The 10,571-nt window shown below is 31.5% G+C and overlaps 1 protein-coding gene across 4 annotated transcripts; it reads right to left on the bottom strand.

The window, feature by feature from the left end:
- Nucleotides 1–1,724: 1,724 nt before the first annotated feature.
- Nucleotides 1,725–10,571, bottom strand: LOC127241597 (uncharacterized). 4 transcript variants are annotated; one of them, XM_051260725.1, is made up of 19 exons: nt 10,331–10,570; nt 10,191–10,232; nt 9,918–9,992; nt 9,698–9,769; nt 9,013–9,099; nt 8,572–8,683; nt 7,923–7,968; nt 7,731–7,802; nt 6,982–7,044; nt 6,733–6,887; nt 6,587–6,651; nt 4,091–4,241; nt 3,765–3,870; nt 3,535–3,670; nt 3,067–3,131; nt 2,821–2,985; nt 2,396–2,468; nt 2,247–2,312; nt 1,725–1,973 (listed from the first exon to the last, which is right to left on the bottom strand). In XM_051260725.1, the coding sequence occupies exons 1-18, from the start codon at nt 10,362–10,364 to the stop codon at nt 2,266–2,268; spliced, it is 1,566 nt and encodes a 521-aa protein (XP_051116682.1). In that variant the 5' UTR covers nt 10,365–10,570; the 3' UTR covers nt 1,725–1,973; nt 2,247–2,265. The 4 variants fall into 4 exon arrangements, with proteins under 4 accessions (XP_051116682.1, XP_051116685.1, XP_051116686.1 ...); XM_051260728.1 differs by lacking the exon at nt 9,698–9,769 and having other exon boundaries at nt 10,331–10,571; XM_051260727.1 differs by lacking the exon at nt 1,725–1,973 and having other exon boundaries at nt 2,122–2,312; nt 10,331–10,571.

Raw genomic sequence — 10,571 nt, 5'->3', positions numbered from 1 at the left:
AATTTGTTTATATGAAGTTTAAAAAATTACGTCCATAATAGAAAAATAATACTCCCTCCGTCCCATGTAATATGGGTCTATTACCGTAGATACGGGAATTTAGGTAAAGTATAATTAGTAAGCAATTAAGAAATGTATTAGTAAAAATAATTATTATTCAGTAAGAATAATTATAGATTAAGATTAACATAACTAAATAGTTTAATTAAGATTTAAAAAAATTAAAATTAAAATTTTAAAATATGATTAAAGTGTATAATTAACTTTCTAAAAAAGGAAAGGACAAATTATGTGGAACGGACGAAAATAGAAAATATGAATAAATTATGTGGGACGGAGGGAGTACTGAATATTGAATATTAATTTTTTGTAAAATAATATAATATATATGGGGGATTGTATCAATAAAAAAATATTAATTGAGCAAACAAACTCATAATATTTTATAAAAAAATATATGATTTCATTTACACGAGAGGTTTTCAAAATTTTTGAAATTTTGAAGATTTTAAAAATAATAAAATATTAATATTTGATTAAATGAAAAATATATATTTGATTAGAAGTTTTTTAACAAATTGAATAGCACTAAAATTATAAAATATTGTATTTATAATCATTTCTCCCTCGGTAAAAAAGAAGAGTAAATATAATTATTAAGTAATTAAGAAGTATATTAGTAAAAGTAATTATTATATAAGTAAAAGTAAGTATAGATTAAGATAAAGTTTAATTAAGATTTTAAAAAATTATAAAATTTAAAATATGATTAAAGTATATAATCATATTTTAAAAAAATAACAAATTATGTGCAACAGACCAAAATAAAAAATATGAACAAATTATGTAGGACAGGGAGAATATTATTATTAAAAATATTTAATCCAAATTATTGTTAAAAGTATTAAAATAGAAATAAAACAAAACTCTAAAATACACTCTATTATACTAAAAATAAATAAAGGATATGAATCTTTTTTGTTACTAAAAGAATATTTGATTTTGATTTAGGACAGAGAAGTATATTCATTGTAGTATGAACAACTCTCTGTTTATTTATGTATATTCTCACAAAAAAATATTCAATTGTAAATTAAAATTAATTTAAAATAAAGTATTCATTTAAATTTTTATTTAATTAATATCTAAATATAATATTTTATAAAAAAAAAAATAATAATATGTCTTATATTTAAACCTCCATTAATAAATACTCTTGTTTAGTCATTGTACTTTATAAAATATTAATAAAAATATTTTTTTTCCCTGAATTTAAATAGCAACACGATAAAAAAAAAAAATAAATAAATAAAAAAATTAATTAAATATATATATATATATATATATATATATATTGTTTGCCATTTTTCAAGAACTTGCAACAAACATTTCTGATGCTAAGCTTTTCACAAGGACAATAATGGTTCTTTTTCTTTTACACACCTCTCAATAAACACAATTTTCTCCAAATTTCTCAATAAAATTATACTCCTTCCACCCACCAATCACTCAATTATATGCACATTTTCTTTCTAAATTTCTCTAACAAACTATTAAAACATACTTAAAATTACTATAAAACACTTTCATAATTCCAAATAACAACCAACAAAAATCCCAACAAATCATAAACACTAAAAGAACAAAAACCCCAATAGTAGTTTCTAATACCAAAACACGAACAAAAAAAAACACAGCTGTGGAAGAAAAAACTAGGCAGGATAAACCATCGAATCAAAAAGTATTTTCTATATTTCAGACTGTAAATATATCTGATAAAAATAAATGGCCACCACAAAGGAAATACAACCAAGTCATAATAATCATATACACCTCAGTTGAGGAAAAGGGTCAAAACAATGTCATCATCATCATATAACATGTATTCGCTTAATAAGGATACACTCGGAAAAAAAAGGGTAAGACTACGAGCGACTAGCCAATGGCAGCAATTGCCAGCTGCTTCTCGTTGCCTGCCATAAGAAGAAATGCACACAATGGCATCAACTGCCATACCAGAAAAGATTTTATGCGATAATTGTCTGGCTAGAGTTTACAGTGCTCATCGAATCAAGAAACCAAATGTGATTTTTTGCCCATTGAATAACTTTCCAGTGTACGGCTAAAATGGATAAAAGCTTAGCAAAAAGCTAGAACGGGCTTTGGTTTCTGATGTAGCAGAATTAATACACTCCAAACAATGGTCACAGGATTAGCTCGGTATGCAAGTAAAGAAAAGTGCCAACCTCAGACGACAAGATTTGCTTAGGCAGCAGGGAGATTAGTAACTTTTCCCACAGCAACAGTTCTTCCTGCCAAAAGTAAAATTCAGTGATTTTAGCACCTCACGTTTCTGAAATCGTTTAATTAAAGTCTAGAATGCAATTTTTAGCACCTTCAGTCCGAAGGGTGAATCGTCCAAGCTGGGCAAAGTCAGAAAACTTCTCAACGCATATCATGTTATTCACCTGAGAAGTAGAATGCCATCATATTTACCAAGCATCTGAGTATTGTAATAATTGAAATACTTAAACAAAACAGACTCCACCCACCCCCACCCCCCCCAAAAAGGAAAACGAAAAAAAAAAAAAAGTCACTGGGGTTTGTGATTTGAAATGAAAGTTGATTTGAGTTTTTATTTAAATAGTATTTTACAAGAGAAAACTGTGTATTTTTATTGGAATCATACCCGGGTGAATAGTGTTGATTTCGGTTTGAAATCACAACCAAACACACCCTATAAAGGTTTTAGAAATACAACATTTTGAAATGACATTGACGCCATTAAATCATTAAAATGGTAGGGGTAGAATTGCTAACCTGCACGCGACATTCAACCAAAGCACCCTTCTTAACAAAGAGGGGTTTCTTTTTCATACTCTTTTTGGTTTTTGGATCAATTTGTCGAATCAACTCAACAATTTCACATTCCTCCACCACTGCATGGACGTGAAGAACAGCTCTGTACCCCGCACAAAAGATTGCCTGGGCAGAGGGAGCATGTTATTATTCATTAAAAATAACACAAGTAACAAATAAAGAATCCTAATAAAAAATTCTGTATACATTTTCAAGCAACTCCAGAATTTGCAGCTGGGCGACAAACTCAGATACACCAGGGATTGGCTTTTCTGCACACAATATGGGTTTTGGTCAGTGGTAAATAAACAAATTAAAACTCTGAAACTGCAAGAAACTTTCACAATATTCAGTGTCTATGATATATTAAGCAATATCTATTATCAAATAGATTAAAAAAACTTAAACTCAAGTTTTTCAACAAAGATGCTATAGGTAGTTCTGTCAATCCTTTAATCCTCATTATCATTTACCACGTTATTAATTTTCAACTTGTGTTACAGCCATTTCAATAATAACAATTTGGATTAGCATGCACGCTAAGAAATTATACTTTATACTGAATGAGTTATGATCCATTTCACCAAAGGGTAACTAGTTGGACAAGCATAATCAATAATGAAAAACCCATTCATAAGAGCAAGTGAAACCAAGGGATCAAAACGAAACACATACCAATACTACATAGAACAAAACCCGACAAGATATCCTCTTCTTCAATCCCAGACATCCTGACTCGCAAGTTTTCACCAGGTCCAGCCCGCCTCACTTTAACTTCATCACAATAAACGGAGACAACTTTCACCGCTACCTGCACATAAAAATGTAATGAAGTTCAATAATACTTACTGTCAATGTCCTTTACCAAACTACAATTAAAAAAAAAAAAAAATTAAATAAATCACCTTATTTGGCATGACCAGTAAACTATCACCTTCGCAGATACTCCCGGATTCCACTTTCCCCATAACAACAGTTCCCAAATCTTTGAATTTGTCAATGATAGGCATTCTGTAAGAACAAAAGAATAAATTTTAAGTTTCCTGCAGCCACTAATAAAGGTACAATTTCGAGTGACAGACATTGACCATCAATAACCTAGACTACGTCATGAGTGTTACATAGTGACAACTAAATAGACAACTTGTAACAAGAATCGGACACATTTGTAAGCATATTATACATGAAAAAAATCATCAAAAATATTTCATTAGGATTCTTGTTCAGCAACCTGAAAGGACCTTTAGGATCACCCTGTGGAACTTCAATGGCATCAAGAACTTCAAAAAGACATGGACCACTCCACCAAGAACATGTGCTTTTGTCAACCCGGGTCTTCATATTTGTTCCCATGAGACCAGATATTGGAAGAAATTGCACATCTGCAACCCAACAAAAAATTTTAAAGATGAGAAAGATAGGGGCCAGAAATTGACAGTTGATAATTTCAAAGCAAGAATTTTCTAGGAAATCTCCCAAAAGCAAATGGATATACAATATTAATTCCTCATCATATCGGTTGTATTTAAAGATCTGCATAACCTAGACAAGGAGATATAAACATACAATCTACCTCGCAATAGGATTGAAAAATCCTTGTGTTTTTTAAGGGTGTGTTTGTTTGAAGGATTTTGGAGGATTTCCACTATTCATCCAATTTTTTCCCCCCAAAAACATCAAATCAAACACCTATTTTCATTTTTTATATTATACTAAAAATCAATTTTACATTCAAAACATCACATCAAACTCTATTTATATCACATCATACAACAATTCAAATTCAAAATTTTTACTATTCAAATCCCAATCCAAAATCCAAACCCCCAAACAAACACACCCTAAATATACATAAGCAACCCAACTATAATTCTACCAGACATAAGTTCAGTAAAATGATGAACTGTAAACAACCACAAGCAAAAAAAAATTGACAAACCTTCTTAATGCTCAAGCTTTTGAGTGAAAGCACTAATATCCAAGTTTGTTTAGTATTTATAGTTTTAGGTATTTTTATTGAGGTATGGGGAATTGTGGAAGTATTATAACAAATGATGTTTTGTGTGTTTCCGTTTACTGTTGTGTATTTAATGGACTTTCATGCTGTGTATATATTATATATTATGAATTATATTGTTTGAATAATAATTTTGGGAAATCTTGTACATGAAAAACACTAAGTGAACACATTCTAAATGATTGAAAGGGAAAAAAAAAAGATAAAATAAGTTATAATCCTAACGATATCACCTGCTCATGAGTGAGGACATTGGAATATTAAAGGGTGTGCTTGTTTTTTATTTAAAAAAAAAAATACTATTCATCCGCACAGTTCCCAATTAAAATATATTATTTTTCTTACAAAATATCATGTCAAAATACTATTTATACCAAAATTCAAATCACAAACTCAATTTCAAACCTAAACCAAACAAACCCTTAATAAACAAGCTCTCTAATATCTAGAGTCTAGAACTACTAAGGGTGTGTTTGTTTGGGGGTTTGGATTTTGAGTTAGGAATAGTAAAAATTTTGAATTTGAATAGTTGTATGATGTGATATAAATAGGTGTTGACGTGATGTTTTGAATGTAAAATTGATTTTTTAGTATAATATAAAAAATAAAAAATAGGTATATGATTTGATGTTTTGGAGGGGGGAAGAATGAGATGAATAGTGTATTTAAAATCCAATCCCCCAAACACACCCTAAGTAACTGCACAATGCAGTAACCCTCCTACACCTAAAAAAAGCAATCAATCAATCAATTATACTTATTTTTGCAATTAACTCAATTATTCTTCAAACCAGGAACAAACATGAAAGTCAAAGTACTGCCAGGAAGATCTCATTATGTAAGACCGTGAAATTCACTAAAATACAGATGCTACTTGATGCGTGTTACAAATCTCAATAGTTAATATCAAAGACTAATTTCCCCAAGCGCCATCACATAGTATTGTCCTGCTTAACTCAAGACATTCTCAAAAACATAAAACAAAACTCAAGGTGCTCCTTAAATAATAAGACAATGTATCAAATAGGGAACAAATTAGTTGAAAAACAAACTGGAGAGAGAATATATAGAATACTTTCTTCTGCATGCACTTTTCAGTGTAAACATATTTTTCATATCCAGCAAATTAATTTTTTAAACCTTTAACATAAGTATAGTAATGCTCTATACTAATCACAGCAGATAACTAGGTTCAAGATAATACTGCAACATTTTACAATCTATTTTCCAACTGGCTCTGAAGCGAAGCCTAATTCAGGTAGGAAAAATATTAATGTGATGGCATGATTTTTACACCATAAGCAAAAACAATCAAAAGGGCCACACACCTAATATTAGTGCATCCGAGTTGTAGCAGCTTAAAAACAACCATTTTAAGAGTCCAGAAACTTTTTAGACAAATGTTGAGATATATTTTTATAGATATTTTGATTAATATTTTATTTAGATCTGGGGATTATTATTCAAGCAAATCTACTATATTTGATTGTTATCATTCTGTATTTATCTGTCTGTACCATGCTTATAAATAGGTCATTTCATTATTAATTAAGAACTCAAAAATTCTTCCAAAATGTAATATGGTATCTGAGCCACAATTTTCTTTTTCTGGGTACATCCCTGTGATTCAAAATGTAACGAGAGGACTGCCTTCCGAATTTGAGATCATAAACCATCAAATGACAAGAAGCCAAGGAGATGCTATGTTACCTTTTTTTACGTTATAACCAGAAGACTTCAAAAACGTTGACATTTTCGACTCAATCTCATCAAATCTGCAGAATTTAAATATTTATAGCATGAGTATTCGAGAACTAAAATCAAAGATTGGGTAAAAAAAACTTGCTTCAATATACCTTTCTTTTGACCATTTTACTGTGGGCTCGTCCATCTTGTTCACAACAACTAATAGTTTAGAGACTCCCAACGTCTTAGCTAGTTGGACATGTTCGCGTGTCTGTCCACCCCTCTCATAACCAGTTTCAAATTCTCCTTTACGAGCAGAAATTACCTGGGTCAGCATGAGGTGTAATTTAATTATAGAGACCATGAAAACCAGAAATCCACTTAGACGATAAGATTTTCACACATAGATGAAAACTTACCAATACACCTATATCTGCTTGAGATGCACCACTGATCATGTTGGGTACATAACTTTTGTGACCCTGAAAATTAGAGTTGTTTAATAATACTATGGAAACAGAAACAGAGGACTATAAAATGAATTGAACATTAAGAGTTAACGAAATAATAGAACTAAGGTTATTTCAAAGATAGATATTAGTTCATCCTTTCATGTGTAATCAATTCCACCAATGATGCTGACTGTTGGATACTATTTTACACTAGATCTTTATATGATAATAAAAAATGGTAATGTTGATAAGACAGAAGGAACAGAAGCTATTGAAAGTTAACATCCTTCTGGCGGTAGTTTCCCCAAACAATGCCGCTACTTCATTATCTTCCCTTAAACTGTAGTGTATACACATCAAATATGGCATCACCAGCTAATCTGTAAGTTTACCTTTTTCTAAGTGTTGTATGAAATATGCTGGCATCTAAATACATAAAAGCTTCACAAAGTACATCATCCAGACAGAAACTTACACGTAGAGTAAGAACTACCACCAACCCCACAAAATATTTACTATCAGGAAATATTTAACATTTCAAACAGTAAGTCAACCACAATCTTCCCTTTATGTATACTTGTACAAGATAACAACCATGGAACTATGTATTTGTTTCAAAGAACGAAAAGTACTTTCCTACAACTTATCCAGAAAAAAATAGAGCATTCATATTTTCCACAAAAATCAAAGGTATAACATGGCATGAGAGATGTTACCGGGGCATCCAATATTGTAAATCTAGTAGTGTCTGTTTCAAAGTGAGCTCTCCCAACTTCAACAGTTTTCCCCTATGACAAAATTATAAAAAAATAATAATCATTAAGGGAACATATAATAGACATCCCAAAGCATTTGAAGGATGAAATGCACATATCATTAACTAGGCAGCCAACAAAACAGATTAATACCTTAACTCTCTCTTCCTCATTTGTATCCATAATATATGCCATGTACCTATTATGTCAAAGAAGGTTAGTACGAAGATCAATCAAACTAATCTTATGAGACTTATTTAATTTCAATTGACATTACATGCATATGCCATGTTTCTGTATAATAGAAAACTTAAAAGTCGTGGAAAAATTTTCCAGTATACTTCATCAAATATGCTTTATTATACAATAGGATATCAGGCTAACAATTGATCTTTAATTGAATATAAATTAAGTAATAATTTTTGTGCATCCTTGAAAAAGAAACAATAATAAAAGCCAAAAAAATGAATCTTTGGTTGCAAATAGAGGTAATAATTTGATATGATTGCATTGAATAGTAAGTGCATACGAGAGAAAACTGTTTCTGAAGGATTGTAATCTTCATGTGACATTTTTTGAATAGTTGAAATGGCGAAAAAAATTAAAGCAAAAAGTTAATCAGATTAGAACAGCAACCAAATGAGCTCATATATTTTCAGAAAATGCAGCAAGGATTACAAAACAAATAATGAATCATATGCAAGCAACTTAATCTTCAGAGATGAGGATTAAAAAAAAATGTGGCATAACACAAAAAACCAAAACTCCCACGTCAGCCAGCACTTTGCAAAAAACTACTCACCAACTCTCCCTACTTTTGTCTTTAGCTTCTTTCTCATATTTTTGGATGGTACGCTCATCAACTTGACCGCTGAGATATAATGTTTGCCCTCCGATTGTTGATTTCCCAGCATCTGCGGATCATTTATGAATAGCAACATGATGTCTGAAATATTACAACAATATCTTATGAATTCATAAATTAGAATTCTAAAATTCCAATAATTTTCTGTATACATTACTTTTCCTAGATAAAGGAAATTAATTATACTTCTTTCCCATGTTTTGGGTGACACGTGTCAATGGCACGTGCACTACGGCACTACTTACCTTATCAAGGAGGCCACGGGATTATAACCGAATTAACATTAAAAATAGATACTTATAAGAAACCATATTAATCATAAGCACTCAAGTGGGGTCAAAACAAACAAGGATTTAAGGCTTAAAGATATGTACTCACCAACATGACCGATAAAAACAACATTCAAGTGTCGTTTTTTCTGATCCATCTCATCTTCAACTTCATCGGGAGGAGAGCTTTCCTTTCCTTCAACCAAATAAAAAAATGAACCAAACGTAAAACCAAAAGAACCACCAACAAGAAAATCTACATTAACTGACACTTTAATAGCATAAGGTACCAAATAGTCGATGAATCAAAAGTACCATTTCCACAATAAGAAATATGGCATGATGAACTGGATTAACCGTAACCGATGCATTATTGCATTTCAACTGAATCCTTTCCATCCAATGCTTTATCATTTACGTGTCAAACTAGTAGTCTATTCATGTCGATAAAGTACCGTATGTTATCTTTGTTTGATGAGCGAAAACGTCAAGCAATTGCAAGAATCTCATCACGTAATAGATCATGGAAAATCTGACATTTTCCGTACATGTACATAACCATAACTATACAATGTCAGGGGCAAAAATATTACAAGGGTAAATTTAAACACAAAATTACAGAGCACATGACAAGTAACTACACATAAATCTTGTCATAAACCCGTCGACCCACCGTGTCAGAATTTATTACTACATTGCATCATTATTGTCCGAACCAAATGATCACACAGCAAAAGGAAACTGCCATTTTCAGGTACGTACACATTTAGCCGTCAACAGATATTTTTACATACCTTCATCAGATTCCTGGGGACGGACATCAGAATCATGTTTCATGTCCTCAGGTTTAGCCATCAATGTATTTTCTAAACAACATAACAAATAAAAATACCACAAAACAAAGGTTATTGTTATGTCTGAAATTTTAAGAGTGGACATTTTCACCATGAATCAGAGTCACAAACACACAACTCAATTTACTAGCTTCCGAGCAAATTATATGTAATAATCTACCTTCATCCATACTATCAGAAATTTCAGCTTTAGCAGGCTTCCCATCATCTGTGTCAGCCATCACAGTGTCTTCGGCTAACAATCGATAGAAAATACAGACCCAGAAGTATTCGTCAAGACAAACTCAAAACTTAAGATAATAATAATAAATAAATAAAATCTAGTCAACATGAACTTTCCAATACAAACAATCAAATGATAAACACGTCAAAATGATCGAATTCTATTCCCGAATGTTCATAAAACAAAATCCCCAAAAGAAACCATTTCTACCTTGCGAATCAAGCTGCAAGGCCTTGATGTCCTCCTCGATTCCTTCACCAATTCAGAAATTCAAAAAATGAATTAATCGAACCCAAAACCCTAGATCAGTACAAACCTAGCAAGCAAAATCACGAAATGTAAAATCGAACCCTGCATTGGAAGCGTCCGGTCCAATTCCGACATGGCTCGAGGCAGAACCAGCGCAAAGTTAGAATCAAAGTGAAAGGGAAACTAGTGGGTTAGGAATTAGGATTAGGCGGTGAGAAAGCAAAATCAATAGAGAGAGACTTAGGTGGCAGGGAAGAGCAGAACAGAGCAGGGCGGGGCGGGGCAAGAAGAAACCCTGGAGACGAAGGCAATCGCGCAACGCAACCCTCTTCCCTGATTTGG

The sequence above is a fragment of the Andrographis paniculata genome, unplaced genomic scaffold, assembly GCF_009805555.1.
Source record: "Andrographis paniculata isolate CXL003 unplaced genomic scaffold, ASM980555v1 Contig83END, whole genome shotgun sequence".
Classification (NCBI taxonomy): Eukaryota; Viridiplantae; Streptophyta; class Magnoliopsida; order Lamiales; family Acanthaceae; genus Andrographis; species Andrographis paniculata.
The sequence above is the reverse complement of the archived record's forward strand: the minus strand, read 5'-3'. Positions and strand labels throughout refer to the sequence as shown.

Excerpts from the sequence above, each read along its gene's own strand:
- LOC127241597 (XM_051260727.1), bottom strand. The coding sequence starts at position 10,364 with ATGTCGGAATTGGACCGGACGCTTCCAATGCAGG. Across the intron at positions 3,132-3,534 it reads TTTTGTTCTATGTAGTATTG|AAAAGCCAATCCCTGGTGTA; the intron begins GTATGTGTTTCG and ends TATTGTGTGCAG. Across the intron at positions 2,469-2,820 it reads TGGTTGAATGTCGCGTGCAG|GTGAATAACATGATATGCGT; the intron begins GTTAGCAATTCT and ends TCTACTTCTCAG.